Source organism: Delphinus delphis, chromosome 2 (genome assembly GCF_949987515.2).
Source record: "Delphinus delphis chromosome 2, mDelDel1.2, whole genome shotgun sequence".
Lineage (NCBI taxonomy): Eukaryota > Metazoa > Chordata > Mammalia > Artiodactyla > Delphinidae > Delphinus > Delphinus delphis.
Window position 1 is genome coordinate 101,923,472 of NC_082684.1, and position 20,596 is coordinate 101,944,067.

A 20,596-nucleotide genomic window follows, 5' to 3' on the forward strand; every position below is an offset into this window, starting at 1 on the left:
TTGTAACATTTTAATCAATTTATCTTATTCTCAATATTTTAAAGGTTTTATATGAAACATTCTGAGAATTTTGAACATACTTAGTATTCCACTAAATCTTGGTTTCAGGCTTTTTCCCCTTATTCTCTTTGAAGTCTACATAGTTCTGAGCTCAACAGTATTTAGAAGTTTGCATGTGACCATTTTCTTACACACTCCCTTAGAATACCCAAGTAGTATTTGTGTTTTGTATGTCTTTTATTGGTCAAATACATAATTATTAGAAATTTTAGAAAATATAGTGCTTTTATAGTCACTTGTTAACAAGTCAGTGTATAGTCTAGATTTTCTCCATGTGTGTATACATACATGCATACTTAACATACATATATGCATTTCACCAAAAGGGGGTCATATTATATAAACTACTTTGTAACTTAATGTGAGCATCTTTCCATGCTAGTAAATAAATAAATTACTCAGTTATCCTCTGAATAAACAGATCAGTGGGGGTGGGGTGAGGGGTAACAACCACCCAAATTTCAAAATCTCATTGAATAATTAAATTTTACCACCTTCCTATTTTTATCAGCTTCAGTATCAGAAACGGCACAGCAGCCATCTGAAGAGGAAAACAAGTCTCTTGAAAAACCAAAACAAAAAAAGAATCGCTGTTTCATGTGCAGGAAGAAAGTGGGACTTACTGGTAAGGGCCTAAATCACATGATTTAAAATTAAGATTTTATTTATGATGATGCATGACTTACTATTAATGGCTTCAATTAAGATTGTTTTTGTTCCCATATGAGTTAATAATAGATATGCTTCACCTTCTGAATTTTCTTAAATAAAAGTAGCTTTAATTACATACCTAATAGTAAAATGAATAGCTTTTCTTTTAAAAATTCATTTCAGCTGAGTTTGAGAATATTAGACAGGTAAGGTCAGTGCGCCAGGTGCTGTGAAGGGGCAAAGATGTGGCTCCTGCCTTCAGAGAGCCAAAATTGTTGTGTGTGAGAGAATATTTAAGTCCTTGGTGAACTGTGAAGTACTTTCTCTATGTAAAGTAGCTAGTCACAGGTTGTCATGAGGGTTCAGAGAGCTCATATGTAAGGTGATAGCCGCGTGCTGCCACGCAATAAGTAATCAATACATGTTGACTACTGTAACAGAGCTGTTAGCTGGGATTGTTATTAAGAGAGGGAGGGGCTTCCCTAGTGGCGCAGTGGTTGAGAGTCTGCCTGCCGATGCAGGGCACACGGGTTCGTGCCCCGGTCCGGGAAGATCCCACATGCCGCAGAGCGGCTGGGCCCGTGAGACGTGGCCGCTGAGCCTGCGCGTCCGGAGCCTGTGCTCCGCAACGGGAGAGGCCACAACAGTGAGAGGCCCGTGTACCGCAAAAAAAAAAAAAAAAAAGAGAGAGCGGGAGAAGAAAATGTTTGAAATATTACTTGGATATTTGGCAAAGAGAGTACATTTAAGTGCAGTCAAATAGATTTCTTTGGGAATTCAGGGATGGATGTGATTAATTTATATAAAAGAAGAGGAGTAGAGGCCCATCAAAGTCATGAAGGTAGAATGTTTCAGCTGGGTCTTGAAAGATGAGTAGGACTTAATAAGTGATGGAAATGGGAGCATTTCAGGCAAAAAAAAAAAAATACCTTGAACAAAAGCTCACAGAAAGGATAGGGCATGTTTAGGGGACCGTAAAAGGGGATTGTAGCACAAAATATATGAAGAAGGGGGTTAGATACCACCATAGAGATAAGGCTAATGATGTGTACTGTGGTTAATTGATGGGGAACAGTTGCAGCTATAAATAGTTACCATTTATTGTTTACTATGTGCCAGACATTGTGCTGAATACTCTAAGAAATTGGCTTAAGAGGAGATAAGTTTGTTTTTTTAAATTTATTTTTGGCTGCGTTGGGTCTTTGTTGCTGTGCGTGGGCTTTCTCTAGTAACAGCGAGCCGGGGCTACTCTTCATTGCGGTACATGAGCTTCTCATTGTGGTGGTTTCTCTTTTGCAGAGCACAGGCTCTAGGTGCGCGGGTTTCAGTAGTTGTGCCACATGGGCTCAGTAGTTGTGGTGCATGGGCTTAGTTGCTCCGCAGCATGTGCGATCTTCCCGGACCAGGGCTCAAACCCGTGTCCCCTGCATTGACAGGCGGATTCTTAACCACTGTGCCACCAGGGAAGCCCGAGATAAGATTTTGAGTAAATTGTGTTTTAGGAAGGTTTATCTGGCTAAGGTGTAGATAAAGAGGAAAGGAGATTTACAGTCTGATATCAGAGATGTTTAAGACTGGCCCATGCCTTGGCAAATGTATTTATTTAAAGAGTACAGACGTGAACAAGTAAGGCATTTTAAAGTGTACATATTTAGCATCAAATACTGTCTTTCTAAACCTCAGAAACTTGGACTTCACGATTAGAAAGAAGGCTGCGACTTAGTAATTTCTGTCTTGTCAGTCTAGTATTATTCTTGGCTCCATTTTTCATTCATTATTATGAAGTTATAGGGGAATTCCTTGGCGGTCCAGTCATTAAGACTCCACACTTCCACTGTCGAGGGCCCAGGTTCCGTCCCTTGTCGGGGAACTAAGATCCCACAAGCTGTGTGGTGCAGCCAAAAAAATAATAATAAAATTTTAAAAATAAAAGAAAATTATGAAGTTACAGAGTATCTTTTTGAAGTTTAAAAAAATTTGGTAAAGGAAGTTTACATCAAATGTCAATGTTTAAAATTTTGATTCCTATCTTCCATTTCCAGTAATTCCATCATACCATAAAATCCTAATTTGGGGGTGCAGGACTGGTTTTATTTAAAGACTATCCACACTGCTTATTTCTCTGTTTTGGCTTCAGTTCTTGGGGCATTTCCCTAAAATCAGTAGCATTTATTGCATGTTTACTATATGTTAGGCACTTAATACTTCCTCATTTAATTCTTACTGTAACCGATTCCAAAGTTAGAGATGCAGAAGCTAAGGGTCAAGTAATTTGCCTGTGTTAGTAAATAGATTCAGGCTTAGGCAACCGTAACATCTCATGCTGTAAATCACTCAGCCAGATTACAGTTCACCTCTCCATTGGAGGTTAGCCAAGGAAAGCTAATATACTATGCTATTTGTTAACAGTTCTGTCAAAAGTTTCATTTCCTCTTCCTTAATTAAATCTTAAGATTGCCTTCTGACAGTATGCTTATTTTTTCACATTGTAGTATTTGAGGAGTGTTTCAATTTAGCAACCCTGTTTTTGATAGGAAGCAATTTGTGTCACGGGTGAAAACTTGAGCTCAGAGAAGTGGTTATGACTTGGTCTGCTGATACAAACTTGTATTTGTATTTGTAGGTAGGAAAAAGAAATGAAGCTATCAGCTATGGATTTTGAGAATGTTACTAGGTTGTGAAACTGCTTGTTTGGAATGATTCTTTAGATTGCTGCCCTAAATATATGATCTTTTTAACATTAATTATGCTAGAGAGTTTAATATTTTTAGACCTTCCATTCAACTCACGTATGTGTATTAATCCATTTTCAGGGTTTGAATGTCGGTGTGGAAATGTTTACTGTGGTGTACACCGTTACTCAGATGTACACAATTGCTCTTACAATTACAAAGCTGATGCTGCTGAGAAAATCAGAAAAGAAAATCCAGTAGTTGTTGGTGAAAAGATCCAGAAGATTTGAACTCCTGGAATACAAAATCCTTTGACCATCTGCAAACTAAAAATTGACTTGAGGTTTTTTTTCCTAGTCATTGGGAATGTAGAGCAATGTATCTTGCATAGACCTTTTAATCATGCATGTCATCAGAAGAATAGATTTTTGTTTTTGTTTTGAAAATGACTCTGAACATTTATTTACATTGCAGTTTCTGTGGCTGAAAAGACTTAAGTAAACTTTACAAGTATTATCCTTTTAAGATCATTTTAATTTTAGTTGAGTGCCGAGGGCTTTTATAACAAACGTGGAGAAATGTTGGAGGGCTGTGATTTTTCCAGTATTAAACATGCATGCGTTAATCTTGCAGTTTATTTTCTCATTGTGTATGTATATATAGCTTTTCTCTGCAGCACGATTTCTCTTTTGATAAATGCCCTTTAGGGCACAACTAGTTATCAGTAACTGAATGTATCTTAATCATTATGGCTGCTTCTGTTTTTCATTAACAAAGGTTATACATATGTTAGCATATAGTTTCTTTGCACCCACTATTTATGTCTGAATCATTTGTCACAGGAGAGTGTGTGCTGAAGAGATTCTAAGTTTGTGTGTTTTTAAATTTTTTTGAGCAAGGGAAGGAAAAGCTGTATGCATTTCATTGCTGACTGCAGGTTTCTTTCAGATTGTGTTCATTGGTCTGTGTGTATACAATATGAAGAATGATCTGAAGTAATTGTGCTGTATTTATGTTTATCTACCAGTCTTTGATTAAATAAAAAGGAAAACCATAATGTTCCCTTGTATTACTTTTTCTCTTATTCTTTCTGGTAGTTCATTTTGACTTTGGTCCTTCAGTTTTCTACTTTACTTAATTTTGTGAGATGAACTCACATCTGTTTGTGAGTAATCTTAGGATGACAAACTGTGATCTTACATTCCTGTGAGTCGAACATGTCATATTTTCTAGCTCTTGTCTGATTCTCTGTTCTGAACTCTGTCACACTGAATTAGCATCTAGCAGAAGCTTCGTTTTGGTAGGATTAGAGAAACAAACAGCATAGCTCAAACACGGCAGTTGGAGAATTGTGAAGTAGAAAGACCTCCAAAAGACCATTTGTCCTGTGGTTTCAAACTTACCTGGCCGCCAACCTTTTTAAAACTTGAAATATGTAAACAGATTAAAATAGTATTTTACAATACAAATGTCTATGTTTACATTTGTTTGCTTACTACTTGTGTACTCTATCTTAGTATGTATATTGTACCTTCATATGTCATATGTAATGATGGCTTAGCATTGAAATCTGTAAATAAGAGAAAACCATTATGACTATCTCAATAGATCCAGTTAAAGTATTTATTAGAATTTAATACCCATTCATGATAAAAACCCTTGATAAATTAGGACTAAAAAGGAATTTCCTTAAGGTGATAGTTTCTATGTAAAACCAAATAAACAAAAGACAAGCATCTTCCAAAAAGAGGAAAATTCATTTCCCTTTAAAGTCAGAAACAAAGGGCTGGTTTTCCACTATCAGTGCTTATATTAAAAATCGTGTCAGAGATCCTAGCCAATTTTATAAGAAATAGAAAGTAGTAAACTCATTATTTGTACATTACATGTTTGTTTTTTAGAAAGCCCAAATAAATCTAAAGAGAAAGTACCAGAAATACAGGGTTTTGTTAGGTGGTAGGTGTAACATTAATTTTCAGAAGGCAGTTGCATTTCTTTATAGCAGAAACAACTAGAAAACTGGAGGACATCTTTTACAATACCAAGTACCTAGGAAATTAACAATGTATGTTGAAAACCTCTTTAAGAAAAAATTCTTAAACATTAAGAGATAACTAAGACCTCAAAAAATAGACATGTTCGTGGCTAGGCAGACAATATCATGAAGATGTCATTTGTACCCAAATAGACCTATAGATTCAAAGCAATTCCTATCAAAAATCCCACCAAGTTTTCTCTTGGAACTTATTAAAGTGATTCTAAAGTAAAAGATAAAGGAGAGCAAAAGGCTAGGACATTTCAGAAAGGAAGGAGCAGGGAGGTGGGCATTTTTCCTGCTGATGTTAAGACTCACTGTGAAGCCATGTTAATTAAAATAGTGTGGTATTAGCTAAGGGCTGTACAGAATCCCAGTAGATTAGACCAAAATGCCCAGAAAAAGCCATGCATGAGCTGAACTTGGTATAAGAGTGGTGGGACACCACACTGGGGAAAGGAGACTATTAGATACTGAGAGCACAACTCAGTGTGGAAAAAGGTGAAAATTGATCCCTATGTCATACCATAGGGGAAAAAAATTAATGTCTTAAATGTAAAACAAAAGTTTTAAACTCTTAAAAAAAAAAGATGATTACTGCTTAGACCTTGGGATACAGAAGGACTGTTTAAGACACAAAGCATTAACTGAAAGTATTATTGATGAATTTGTCTATTAAAATGAGGCATTTTAAACCAAAAATACCTTAAGGTATCTTCAAAGAAAGGGAAAAGCCAAGTTTCAAACCAGGAGAAGTTACAGTGCAAATCAAGACCATAGTAAAATACTATTTTACACTCATTCAATTGGCAAAAATGTAAAAGTCTTGCAGTATCTAGTGTTGGAGGGATTCCACACAATCTCTTAAAGTTTCCTGATACTAACCAAAAGTGGTTCAATCCTTCAAATGCTTTGGTAATTAATACCTTTTAAAGTTGGACTTTCAAACATCCTATAATCCAGAAATTTTACTCCTAAGTGTATACCCAAGACAAACTTGCACATAGGTGTAACAGGAGACATAGGAATTTTCATAGCATTGTTTACAGAAAGCAAAAATCCAGAAACCACTCAAGTCCCCACTGAAGAATGATGGGTAAATAAAATGTGATATATTACAATGGAATAGAAATATAGTGATCAGAACTAGAGATCCCTACAGACAACAAAATAGAAGTACCAGATAGTAAGCCAACACCTTTTTGCAAGTCACGTAGATGGAATTTATATGAAGAGAAGGCAGGGTAGTGATGACAAAATTCAGTATGATATCCTTAGATGGGAAGAGGCCAGGCATGTGGTACCATATGATCAAGGCCTTGACTTTTTTAGACATAACTAAAAGCAGGCTATGTGTGAGCCAATGCTGAGAGTCTTATGAACCAAGAATTATGATTAATCCAATTTCCTGTACCTGAAGTCCAAAGTCATAATTATGAACCTTTTTTATGACCACATGTTAAAATCGGGAGTTTTGGCAATGATTTGTTTGTTATTTTTTTTCTCCATGCACATGGTTTATTCTTAAAAACTTTTATTGAATATTTAGGAAAAAGTCCAAAATACAGGTAAATGAGTCAAAAGAGGTAATCCTTTTTAAAGATAATTATACAAATTGCTTAATTGCGACTTTAGTTCTAAGTAACTCAGCTTACTAGTATGGCTGACCATTTCTAATGTAGATGGTTAGTTGTTCCATGGTGTTTCTAGATAAAACACCAAAACCATGATTCATGAAAAAGATTTTTAAGTTGGACTTTTTTACAATTAAAAATTGTTCTGCAAAAGACATTGTTAAGAGAACAAAAAAACAAGCCACAGACTGGGAGAAAATAGTAGTAAAACACATAAAAGACTTCTAAATATAAAAATAACTCTTAACTGTATGAAAACAACCCAATTAAAAAGTGGTCAAGGGGCTTCCCTGGTGGCGCAGTGGTTGAGAGTCCGCCTGCCGATGCAGGGGACACAGGTTTGTGCCCCGGTCCGGGAAGATCCCACATGCCGCGGAGCGGCTGGGCCCGTGAGCCATGGCCGCCGGGCCTGTGCGTCCGGAGCCTGTGCTCCACAACGGGAGAGGCCACAACAGTGAGAGGCCCGCGTACAGCAAAAAAAAAAAAAAAAAGTGGTCAAAACATCAAGACACCTCATCGAAGATATACAGATGGCAAATAAGCAAATGAAAAGATGGTCAACATAATATGTCATTGGAGAATTGCAAATTAAAATGAGAGAGCACTACATACCTATTAGAATAGCTAAAATCCAAAACAACACCAAATGCTGTTGAGGATGTGGAGCAACAGGAACTCTCATTCATTGGTGATGGGAATGCAACATGGGACAGAAGAAAGTTTGGCAGTTCCTTAAAGCTGATCAGAGTCTTACAACCTAGCAGTTGCACTCCTAGGTATTTGTCAAATGAATTAAAAACTATGTCCACTCAGAAATCTGTACCCAAATGTTTTTAGAAGTTTTATCCATAATTGCCCCAAATTGGAAGCAACGAAGATGTCCTTCAGATGTACCAGTAAACTGTGGTATATCTATATAATGGAACCGTATTCAGCAATAAAAAGAAATGGGCCGTCAAGGCACAAAATAACATGGAGGAACTTTAAATATATTGCTCAGTGAAATAAGCTGTCTGAAAAGGCTTGCTACTATATGACATTCTGGAAAATGCAAAACTATAGAGACATTAAAGAGTGGTGGCTATGGGTTTAGGTAGAGGAAGGAAGGAATAAATAGGTGAAGCACAGGGAATTTTAAGGCAGTGAAACAGTCTACGTGACACTGTAATGGTGTATACATAACAGGATGCATTTGTCCAAACGCAGAACTGTACAACACAAAAAGCAGAACCCTGGGAATTCCCTGGTGGTCCAGTGGTTAGGACTGGGTGCTTTCACAGCCAGGGGCCCAGGATCGACCTTGATTGGGGAAGTCAGATCCCACAAGCCACGAGGCACAGCCAAAAAAAACCCTAAGGTAGACCTTGGACTTCAGTTAATAATATTGTATCAATACTTGTTTATCAATGATGACAAATGTACCATACAAATCCAAGATGTTAATAATAGAGGAAACTGTGTCAGGGCAGGGGTGTATATGAGAACTCTTTGTACTTTCTGCTTAATTTTTCTGTGAACCCGACACTGCTGTAAAAAATAAAGTCTATTAGTTAAAAAGACAAGGAAAGTGGCTGTCCTCTGTTGGTAGGTTCAGACAACTCTGTAGAGACCCCTGCAGAGGATGCCTGGGACTGCTTCTTCTGGCTTTCTGGTTTGGTCTACTTTTAGGTAGCATAGCACACCTTTCACCTTAAAAAAAAAAAAAGTCACGTTAAATTTCAGGGCCATGGGACACCACTACATACAGCAGAGTCTATAGGTGTACTGTCTAGTAGAGTAACCACTAGTTTATACGTGGCTTTTTAAATTTAAGGGACTTCCCTGGTGGTGCATTGGTTAAGAATCTGTCTGCCAATACAGGGGACATGGGTTCGAGCCCTGGTCCGGGAAGATCCTACATGCTGCGGAGCAACTAAGCCCGTGCGCCACAGCTACTGAGCCTGCACTGTAGAGCCCATGAGCCACGACTACAGAAGCCCGCGCGCCTAGAGCCCATGCTCCACAAGAGAAGTCACCGCAATGAGAAGACTGCACACCGCAACGAAGAGTAGCCCCCGCTCACGGCAACTAGAGAAAGGCTGCGCGCAGTAAGACCCAAGGCATCCAAAAATAATTAAATAAATTTATTAAATTTTTTTTTAATTTAAATTTTTTTAATTTATTCTTTTTGCGGTATGCGGGCCTCTCACTGCTGTGGTCTCTCCTGTTGTGGAACACAGGCTCTGGACGCGCAGGCTCAGCGGCCATGGCTCACGGGCCCAGCCACTCCGCGGCATGTGGGATCTTCCCGGACCGGGGCATGAACCCGTGTCCCGTGCATCGGCAGGCGGACTCTCAACCACTGCACCACCAGGGAAGCCCAGGAGTAGAGCTTTTGATCTGAAAACCTTAGGTAAGAGAGAAGCCGGTCTAAACTTAGTGCTGTATTTCTGGGTTTTCTTAGAAAGGAAGGAGCAGAGATGTTTATGAGAGACATATTTCAGTGGGCAGTTGTTGTTGACAGGAAAGCAGTGTTTGGGGAGAGAGGCACTGAGAATTGTCTCTGCAACTATGCCAAACAGGTTGGATACAGAGTACATGTTAAATGTTGAAATTTCTCTGCATTTTTGGGTACAGGATGTGACCCACAGCTAAAGCTCAAAAAGACCCTGAAAATTCAGATGGGAAAAGGAAAAATTTGGATGGGAAAACTCTTCGATAAGTATTCATACAAAAAAGCAAAACAAAGTTATAAGTATCTTGTTGAAATCACAGAGAAGGAGGATCTGAAAAGTTGCATGTGCTTTGATAACAATAAACGAAAGCTCCTTGTATGGTACACATTATTATCCAGTCAGTTGTCACTGATATTCTCTCTACTTAACATGCTGCTTATTTATGGGTCTTTCAGATCCTGCTTAAATCCAATATGGCTTTGAGGTAGTATTCCATCAAAACATGGAAACAATAAAAGCAGACTAAAGACAGAATAAAAGAGGGCAGGAAGAAGAAAATTTGTCTTGCAAAAAACCCAGCCCTGATTGAGCTGGTTCATTTGGGTCTACTTCAGAATTATCAAGAAAAAGAGGAAAAAACAAAACAAACAAACAAAAAGGGAGCTATGATAGAGACCGAGCTCTTCAATGAAGCAAATATCTTCTCTCCTTAAGGCTCAGGCTCAGAAATGCTTATTGTGAACGTTTCAGAGGGGACACCATGTGTTTGGCATGTATACCATACACTTTAGCATCAGAGGGCTGTGTATCATGTGCAAACATGAGTGACATTCTGTTCTCTCCAAGGAGTTCAACCTTTAGAGGACCTTGCAACTGGACTCAAGTAATTCAAGTGCAAGTGAAATTTGTAGGGTGGGGAGAAGGGAATGGATGGATTCCTTAGGGTTGCCCAAAAAGGCCACCCTCCTTCTCCCAGTGCAGGCAGAGTCCACTTCCTGCTTATCTGGATGGCAGTTGCCAGCCTCTCGGAGCCCTTGCAAGACATCTGCGCACTGGATTCAGAAAGCCCTTTCCAGTTCTCTTGTAAGGGAGTCAGGGGCATGCTTGTGTGAACGAGGCCAGCAGTGCAGCTGTTGGAGCCTCTTGGGTGCTACATTTTAGCATCCGAGGGAGGTACTGAATTTGGTGCTACAGAGGCTCAAACCAGCCCTTCGTGATGGAGGTGCCAAAACTCACTTCCGGTCCTGAAAGCACCCATACCCTTCGACCCAGGAATTTACCCTCCGGCAAAAGTGTAGGAAAAGGAAAACATTTTGTGCATGCAGATCTCATGGCTCCATTATTATTACAATCCCGAACATTGCAATTTCTTCAGGTGATGAAAATGATAATAATGAAACCTATTTGACCACAAGGAAAAATGTTCAGGAGAAAAATGTAAGGAAAGACTGAAAAATTGCCTCTCTGTAAAGTTCACAAAGATGGAAAAATCATGTGCATAACAAATGGAACGAGCAAATAACATGAAAATGTGAAAACTGTAGGATGGTGGGATTACAGGCAATATTTTTTCCTTAAAACTCTTTTTTATAATTGTTGTAATGTACATGCTCAACAAACTCCCTCCCAAAAGAGGAGAAAGAAAAAATATAGTGTATTTGCAAGTTACTTCAAATGTTTTTTTCCAAATAGAGAACAGCTTTGGTGTCTTCAGGCACTATATATAATTAGTGGGTTGGCAAGTCTATTTTAAAACTAGGAAATCTTCCTCCCCCTTCAACTATCTCATGCCCACACCCCTTCCCATACACACATCAGCCCTACACCCTTCCCCCCAAAAGTTTTCTCTTTACATGGTTTTTATCATCTAGGCTTTCATTAGCTTGTGAGTATTCAGGGGAAGCTCCTGGCCCATTGCTCACACAGCCCATGCTCAGAAAATAAGGAAGCTGCTGTGCAGTATGCCCAGGGCCTGGATGGGGTGGGGGGCAGGGGAGGAGGCTCACTGGTTATTGATTCATTGCCTTTAGTCAGTAGTTTCTTATTATTTACTTAAGTATTTATGGAGTACCTATTCTGTGCTAGGTGTTTTGCTGGGCGTTGACAAAGCTACACAAAGAATAAGAAAGACAGTTCCTGTCTCTAAGGGGAGGGGCAGGGCCAGTACAGAACAAGTAAATAGTTTATTGCCCTGCAGCTAAAGAGTCACTAGAATTCTGTAGGTATTAGGTGCTGCCTGGAAGAGTAACCAAAAGTGGGGTCCGGCTGCTCGCTGCTCAAAAGCCAATAAAGAGGCAAGGTTGGTGGAAAGGAAAGTTTGCTTTATTTTGGATGCTGGCAACGGAGGGGCGGGGAGGAGGGTGGACTCCTGTCCGAAGGCTGACTCCCCCCACTGACAATCGGGGGCAAGAGCTTTTACAGACGGAGGCGGGGGGCTACATGCAGAAACAGCACAGTCAGCTCCGACAGTCATCTTGAACTTGGTCATTGGTGGTCTGATCAGCGTCATCTTGATTGTTTTAGCTAGAGTTAATCTTCAGTTCCAGGGTTGGTTTCTATTTCTTTGAGGCCAGTTCTCTGCATTGTGGCAGCTTATGTCATGGCTACAGTCTGGTCATCATGTGGTTAACTTCTTCCACCTGGTGCGGGTTTCCGTACCTACAAGACAGATCACAGGATATGGCTCAGAATATTATCTGTAGCCCTTGAGGGGAAACTAAAGGTCCTTGACTTTGCTTACTGACTGAACTATTATTGTTTAGTCCTGTTTGCTTTTCTTTGCTTCTGCATTTTCTCACTTCTCTGATTAAACTTATCCTTTGGCTAAAGTTTTTCCACAGACAAAAGGCAGGTGGAGGACATGGGGGGCATAGACCATAGCGTCCTGCTCCATTTCAGAAGGCTTCTTATTATAATAAGGCCACAGAACAAGAGTTGGGACCTTGTCCTGTTTCTTTTCCCCTTTCTGGAACCTGCCAGAATGAGTCAGAACATCTACCACTGCCAGAGACTGCCCTTCATCCCCCCACCCCCACCCCCACCCCCCCCGCCAGGGCAGACTTAACCAAAACTGAGGTCTACCCTTGGCACAGACACTCGGGGCAGGAGATGAGAGCCGAGAACAGGTTGAGCAAGAGGGAGCCCCTTGCAGGGTGACCACTGGTCAGCTCCAACCATCTGGACCTAGGGAGGAGGTTCAGCAGCCAGCCCTACTTGTAATACCCCCTCATCTCAGGCCTTCTGGTTTCAGGCCCTCTTATCTCACATGATGCCACCAACCCAGCCTCTCCTCTCTCCAAGCCAAACTGCAGGGCAGCCTCCCTAACTCTGCAGAGTTGTGTGTATGTATTCTTTTTTTAATTAAAAAAATTTTTTATTAACTTTTTGGCTGCATTGGGTCTTTGTTGTGGTGCACTGGCTTATCATTGCGGTGGCTTCTCGTTGCAGAGCACCTGCTCTAGGCGCTTGGGCTTTAGTAGTTACAGCACACGGGCTCAGTAGTTGCAGCACACGGGCTCAGTAGTTGTGGTGCACAGGCTTAGTTGCTCCTAGGCATGTGGGATCTTCCCAGACCAGGGCTCAAACCCATGTCCCCTGCATTGGCAGGTGGATTCTTAACCACTGCGCCATCAGGGAAGTCCCAGTCACCCACAGTTTTAATACTTGATTCTAACTACAAGCTCTTTGGTACACACTTTACTGCTGATCTTGTTGAAAAGGCAGCGTTGTTTTAGAGTTGAGGACAGAGGAAGGAAGACAGGGAGGAACAGCTGGGAGACTTGGGACTGGCTGTTGACAAATGTGTTTGAAGAATGAAGATGACTGAACCTGATTTAGGGAGCAGGATAGTGGATGAGAGGAGATATGGGCAAGACATTGCAGGCAAAGGAGGTGCAACTTCTATTTACTTTTAGGTCTTTCCATCTATCATTATTATTCATTATGAAATGTTTTTGAAGGGAAACTTATGTTTACAAACCTTAGGATGATTCTGCCACCTTTAAAAATAATTTCTAGGATTTTGGCTTAAATTGGTTTTCAAATTTATTTTCAGACAGCTCTGCTTGTGTATCCATTAATTCTTTAACTTTGGACTCTACTGTCGCAAGAATTCCCAAGCAAATTAATCAAAAGTCAGTGTTGCAAATACTGGTTTGTGTATTGATGAGTATTGTGCAGCCTATACTTTAATTTTAACCCACTTAAAGAAATAATTTTGTTAGGTTTCTAAGAAATTGCATTTCTATTATAAATGTATTTTCAGACAGTGCTGACCACTTTACCTTTATAGCTGTGTTCTCTCCTTTTTTGATTGTCTTCTTCAAAAAGAAAAGCAAAACCCAGACACAAAGAAATGGCTACCTTTCTGGTTGGATGTCCCTGGGGGTAAAAAAGTAGTTAATTGATAACTAACTCTGTGCCAGGCATTATTTGACCATCACAGAAATCCTGGAGTAGGTATTGTTATTATGTCTGTTTTACAGATGAGGAAACGGATGATTGGAGAGTTTAACTTGCCTAAAGCTAAACACTTTTGGTGCTGTCAGAGGTGGATCTCAAATCTTCCTCCTTTTTGCTGTTAGTCACCAGCATTGCAAAGAGGATTAAGGTGTAAATTTGTTCTTCTTCTCTCCCTCCCTTCCTTCATTTTTTTCTCCCTCACTCCCTTTCCCTCTCTTTCTTTTCTCTCTGTATTTTTTTTCTCAGTCTCCCCTTTCAATCTTTACACACAAATAGTTTCTTTATGCCAGGCACAAATGCTCCATAATTAATTCAATTCTCCTATCAACTCTGTGGAGTAGAAACCATGATCATCAATGTCATACAGAGAAGAAAGCTGAGGCAGAAAGGGGTTAAGTAACTTGTCCAAGGTCAAACATCTTGTCAGTGTCATTTTAACACTAGAATATGAAATAAACAGGTGAGTTATATTTTCTAGAATATTAATCTCATTAATGTAAGCCACAAAACAGGCACGACTGTTCCTTTCCCCGATAAAGTGGAAATGCCATAGCTGACAGATTAGCATGGTTTATGAAGGCAGAAAGGACGAGACTGGAAGCATTGTACCAGCCCCGGAGGCAGCGTCTGGCGTCAAAGGGTCTGCTGTGTCCCGGAAACCCAACAAGACTTCTGTTGAGCAGAAGAGCGGGCCACGCAGCCGGGGGAAAACGAGGCTGAAGTCACCAGGGGCAGAGCCTTAAACGCCAAGCTGGGGATCGCTCTCGGTAGAACCAGGGCCCCTGGGCCTGGCAGCTGGACCGAGGTCTCCCGGGAGGTGGACTCCGGGACCAGGACCTTCAAAGAGGAGGCGGGGCTGCTTGCGAAGGGTCAAAACTGTAGTGGGAGAGCCCGGAAGGACCGTGCGGGGGTGGAGCTTGCGAAGCTGGAGTGACAGGGAGAGGAGGGATTGTGCAGGGGTGGAGTTTGCTGAGGAACAGGCCTAGTGGAGGGGCGGTCTCTTGGTGGGCGGGGGCTCCAGGAGGGGCGGAGCCCTAGGAGGGGGCGGGCAGGGTCCTACCGTGTCACAGCGTCAGCTCTGGAGGGACGGGCCTGAAGGGGCGGAGCCCGCAGGGGGCGCGACCCTGCCTGACCACCTCTGCGAATCCAGTCTTGCTGGTCGCGCGCAGCTCGCAGCCCGCCACCCTGCTCCGTGCCACCAGCATGTCTTTCGTCCCAGTGGCCGAGGATTCCGACTTCCCCATCCACAACCTGCCCTACGGCGTCTTCTCCACCAAAGGCAACGTGAGCTGCAGTGTTCGGCTTCCGGGCGCGGGGAGGGAGGGCTTCCCCTCCGCCCGGGACCCCCACGCCACCTTCCTGCTCCGCCCCTGGCCTCAGCCCAGCCCTGCCACCTCCGCCAGCACCCGACGGAGCAGGACATCGGGCCCGTCGTTTCCCTGCTAGACGCCTCTCGCGAAGACCGCCGGTGTCATTTGGGGCCTAACGAGCGGTGCCTCGCATTCTCCTCCCTGGGGAGTGCGATGGGAGGTGGGGTGGAGGCAAGGGCCTTTTTTCTTTGGAGGGGCCGATCATGGAGAGTACTTGTGGGTTCAGATCCCTCCTGGTAACTTTCTAGATGTGCAAGTTATTGAAATTCTCAGCCTCAGTTTCTGCAGGTTTGTGTGAGAATTAAACGCAAAATGAAACGGTACATATGAGTCTCCCTTTCGGGTAGGCAGAGCAAGTTCTCTTATTATTACAGAGGAGTTGAAACACAATCATACTGCCTACTCCGAAGTCATTTGGCTTTGTTGTCTCCCCCCAAGGCACCACGTTGTAACCGGTTGTTTTCTCCCAGGTTAGCCTCTAACCCTAGAACTCGGGAAATATTAACTGACCCGGTATTTTCAGTAGCTCGGAGGGATGAGCGCCTTTGCTGGCAGTAGAGGCCTGGGATCTAAGAGGTTACGTTTCTTTACTTCCAGCTGGCCTTCTTTCAGCTCCCTGGGCTCCCTGGCATTCCCTTGCTGATCAGAAGAAGCCCTTTTGGGCAGAGAAATGAAATTTCACTTAGTAAGTGTAGTCTGATTGGCAGAAAGAGATCTTTGAAAACTGGGGGTTTATCAACAAATATATAAGAAGGTCCCTGGGTGGGGAAAGCAGATTCCCCTGGATTTATTCATGGTATTTTGGGCTTAGCTTTCTGCTCCCAACTTTAAAGGTAAACTCCTGATTCATAGAAGCCCAGAATCTGCTTGTGCCCAAGTGTTCGGGAACTGTTTGCTAAATGGAGTTCCTGTCAGTTAGCCCCTTCCTGGAAACTGGGTTCCCTGCCCCCATGGCAAAAAATGCCTAGGTCTAGAAGATTCAACATGTGGTTTCACAACTGCCTGGCCTGGCCAGTTGTTGCAAGGATGCAAAAAGGTAACACTCCGTCCCCTGGAGGGCTGCAAATACAAATAAGAGGCATGTTAAACCTTAACCTGCGTTAGCCAAGTGCACTCTGCTGGCGAGCCCTCCCCTGCACTCCTCTGACACTTTGTCCTCAGCTGTGTGTCCTCAACCTTTACTCCACAAATCCATTAGGCAGAAGCCTTTGGGGGGGGGGGGTGCTCTGACTTGCTCTCCCAGAAGATTCTGGAATGAATGCCCCTTAGGGTATGGCTAGTGGCTTTCAGACTCCATGCCCCAGCTGTTCCACATTAGAATGTGCAAGGACAGCCACTAGGGAGGTTCACTGCCCTCTGAAAGGAGTGCTGGGGGTTGGGAGTGGGCCCCCTGGGCATTGCAGAAGGCTGAGGGCCTTCAAGTGGAACAGGCTGTGTCTGAAGCTATGGCTGCAGGCACTGGACATTCCAAAGGTGGTGGCTGCCTCTCCAGGCTGACCTAGTCGCCCACGCACAGCCTCCCTCTCCTCCATGCCAGTGGCCAGCCGTGCATAATTTGGGTGGAACAATAATGAATTAATCCGGCTTTCATTTTAGTCATTCTTTTATTCAGTGAATGCTTATGAACCTCAACCCTGGGCCAGATTCTGGGCTGGGAGTTGGGGATCAAAGGCACACGGGACACCCTCCCTCCATCGTGGGTTGCTCATGGACTAGTAGAGCAGACCCTGGCTCTCTCTGTGAAGACAGGGACCGTGGCTTCTGAGAAACAGACGCTGCAGTAATCTGGAGCTGACGGCCAAGGTGCTCAAGTCCCCATGGTTCCGGCCCTGCCTCTGCCTCCAGACCCTCTGCTCTCTCTAGCCACACTGGCTGCCTTTCAGTTTCTGAAACATTCTTTTTTTTTTTTTTTTTAAATATTTATTTATTTACTTTGGCTGCGCTGGGTCTTAGTTGCAGCACTGGGGATCTTTTAGTTTGCAGCAAACTCTTAGTTGCAGCGTGTGGAATCTAGTTCCTCAACCAGGGATCGAACCCAGGCCCCCTGCATTGGAGGCGCAGAGTCTTAACTGCTGGACCACCACGGAAGTCCCAGTTTCTGGAACTTTCTAAGAGCAGTTTCCTGCCTCAGGACCTTCACACGTATTGCTCTTTCTATCTGGAATACTCTTTTTTTCCTACTCTGTGTATGCCTGATTTCTCACTCTTCTGGGCCCAGCTTAAATGTCACCTCCTCAGAGAGAGCTGTCCCCTAAGCACCCTCACTGAACTCCAGCCACAGTTATCGTCTGTCACCTCACCGTGTGCTTCCTTTTGCTTCTGGAGGGTGGGAACCATGTCTCTCCTCGATCGTCAGTGCTTCTGCAGCCTTCGTGTACTGCTGGGCTGAAGGAGATGCTCCATAAATTGTTTTGTCTGAGTGAATGTCTGCCCTGTGTCTGGTCTGGTGATAAGAGATTTACAGATGTTAATTAATTGAATTCTCACTACAAACTTGCTGTTGTGCTACTGTCCCCATTTTATAGATGAGGAAACTGAGGCTCAGAGAGGCTAAGAGTCCTGCTCCAGGTCTCACAGCCAGTAAGAGGCAGATTTGGGGTTGCACCCCACAGCTGTGAGCTCCCAAACCCCATGCTTTTCCCTCTGTCAAGCTGGGAGGTGGGTAAAGATCTCCTTTGGACAACATGCTGTCGGATATGACCAAATGTTATAAAGCGGAGGCAATGCACACGCATTCTCTTAAAGTTAGACTTAGGATATCTCTTACTAATTTGTCTCCCTCAGGTTATACATGGGAACCTGAGGCCCTCAGAGGACCAAGGACTTGTCCAAAATGATAAGATGGTGAATGACAGAGTAGGCAGGACCCCAGGGATCGGGAGTCTAACACTGAAGAAAATAACTCCCAACAGTTAAAGTAGAGGGACTCACTGTCTCAGGTCCTCACGTCTAGGTCTAGAAGATTCAACATGTGGTTTCACAATTGCCAGGGTTTGGAACACAAGGGCAGCTTCTCGCCATTGCTTGCAGCCGAAGAGGCAGGCAGCCACTCTTGTGATTAGGTCTCTGATGTTGCTCAGTGGCCTCGGTTCCTTCCTGCAGCTTGGTGTGGGGGCCAGGGTCAGAGAAGTGGCCCAGGAGTCTGCCTGCATATCCCTTAAGTGGGCAGCCGCTGGGGTCCAGGTGGCCCAGCTCATTGCCCAGGGAGATGAGGCCCAGGGAGCTGGGAATGAGGACCGGCCTCTCCAGGCAGCTTCCTCATGGGCAGGGTCTGCCCGGGGCCTCAGGGCCAGGTGAGGGTGTGGCTCCGGTCTACCCCTGTGCACGGAGGGATAGCCATCTTCTCTCAGCCCCCTGAAATGAGCAGCCACTGGAGATAAGGCCAGCCAGTAGCCCCACCTCTAAACTCCCTGGAACTGAAAAGGCAAAGCTGGTGGTTCAGGAGAGCTGGAAGCTCAGCTCAGGACAGAGCTTTAGGAGGTCGAGTCTGCAGACGTGCTCTCAAGTTCCTTGTTGATGAGCAAATTTCAGGGCCATGTGGACAAAGGTCAGGCTTTGCCAAATATTTGCGACGTTATCACACTCAGGGCTGAAGCTGGGATTGGATGGTGCAGAAAGGAACTTTTCCTGCCTGCTCTGAGCAGTCTGGTTTCATGCTCCCCGGTGACCCGAGCTCTGCTCTGTTTGAGCCATAACAGAGCTCATTAGTCCAAGCCCCTGGCCCTCAGCACTGTGCCTGGGACACGCTCTGCTGTGCAGAGGAATTGCCCCCAAGGGAAGGCCTAGGTTAAACCTGAGAAATAATCCAGTTGCCCGGTGAGGTGGTGAGCTTTTCATCATCAGAGGCATTTAAGCAACACCTGAGGAGCTTTGCTGGGGACTTTGCCTGGATGAGGGGCTTGGACTAGGCCTCTTTCAACTTACCCACTCCAAGGGGTGTTTGATTTATTTTCCATTGAGGAAACACAGATTCTTTTCCCTTCTTGTCTTAGAGGCAGACATGGCACCAGGTTCTTCCCGGACAGAGATCACAAGGTCAATTTCAGCCCTCTGAGAGGCAAAGGGAGCTGGGGTACGGTGCTAAGGATCCAGTTCCTCAGTCCCTCTCCACAGAGGGCCATGTAAAGACAAGAGCCAGGGGCTCGTAAACAGACAGACTTGCTGGGTAAGTGAGCCAAGCCCAGCTGAGGCTTTGCCCAGTGCTGACCATGCCACCTTCCTCCCAGCCAAGACCAAGGATCGGCGTGGCGATTGGTGACCAGATCCTAGACCTCAGTGTCATTAAGCACCTCTTCACTGGGCCTGTCCTCTCCCAACACCAGGATGTCTTTGATCAGGTAGGACATTGTGACATGGCTTGTCCTGGATCTCAGTGGCCTTTGTTGCAAATGCCACTAAGAAAATGCCCTTTGCCTTCCGTTTCTGAGAGAGGTAGTGCCTTGAGGGCTCAGAGGTTTTACTCGGGTAAGGTTGGGGGGTGGCTGTGAGACAGACAGGCTGGCAGGAGGTAGCCTTGGGACAGCGCAGGGTGGGTTCCTGGGTGAGAAGAGTGTCAGTCCCGGGCTTCCCTAGTGGCGCAGTGGTTGAGGGTCCGCCTGCCGATGCAGGGGACGCGGGTTCGTGCCCCGGTCCGGGACGATCCCACATGCCACGGAGCAGCTGGGCCCGTGATCCATGGCCGCTGAGCCTGCGCGTCCGGAAAAAAGAGTGTCAGTCCCTCCGCAGTCCTAGGCCCTCCTCAGTTGTCTCTGAGATGATGCTCTCCAATAACTGGTTCATTTCCTCATTTTAAGCTGGTTGAGTCTCTGCTTGTTCCAGGCCGGTGCTGGGCCCTCCGAGGGAGGGAGCCATGGGCCCTGCCCTCCAGGTTTGATTCCAGCCTGGGAAGAATGGACAGCTTGCCCCAAGTGCCCTCTGTGTTGCCACCACTTTAGGAGTCAGCCTGAAGGATACGTACACGAGTGATGGACGTGAATTTACTTCCCTGTAAACAGTCCAGTGCTTTGGTGTGCATCCTCCCTCCCGTTCCACGGAAGGAAGATGATATATATTGAGGACCTCCTATGTGTCAGGAGTTTTACACACATCTCTTGTTCAATTCTCATGACGACCCTCTGGCGTAGGAATGGAATCCTCATTAGATGGATGAGGGTCTAATCTGAAACGGGACACGATTCTCCCAGGTCACATGGCTGCAAGGACTGGAGCTGGGGTTGGAACTCTGGCCTTGAGAATCCACAAGTGCTTTTTCTGCTACACTTCACTGGCTCAGAAACCT

At 44.0% G+C, this 20,596-nt stretch overlaps 2 protein-coding genes across 5 annotated transcripts in view; both read left to right on the plus strand.

Moving 5' to 3' along the window:
• The window catches only part of ZFAND6 (zinc finger AN1-type containing 6), a 75,596-nt gene extending 70,763 nt beyond the window's left edge, over positions 1 to 4,833 (plus strand). For all 4 annotated transcript variants that reach the window (XM_060005324.1, XM_060005325.2, XM_060005322.2 and 1 more), the window contains 2 exons: positions 572 to 685; positions 3,525 to 4,833. In XM_060005324.1, coding sequence (XP_059861307.1) covers positions 572 to 685; positions 3,525 to 3,673 — 263 coding nt within the window. In that variant the 3' untranslated portion in view covers positions 3,674 to 4,833. The remainder of the gene's footprint in view (positions 1 to 571; positions 686 to 3,524) is intronic.
• A 10,229-nt stretch (positions 4,834 to 15,062) lies between these two features.
• Positions 15,063 to 20,596, plus strand: part of FAH (fumarylacetoacetate hydrolase) — a 32,631-nt gene continuing 27,097 nt past the window's right edge. Inside the window, exons 1-2 of the mRNA XM_060005326.1 lie at positions 15,063 to 15,232; positions 19,545 to 19,655. Of these exons, the coding sequence (XP_059861309.1) occupies positions 15,152 to 15,232; positions 19,545 to 19,655 (192 nt within the window). The 5' untranslated portion in view covers positions 15,063 to 15,151. The remainder of the gene's footprint in view (positions 15,233 to 19,544; positions 19,656 to 20,596) is intronic.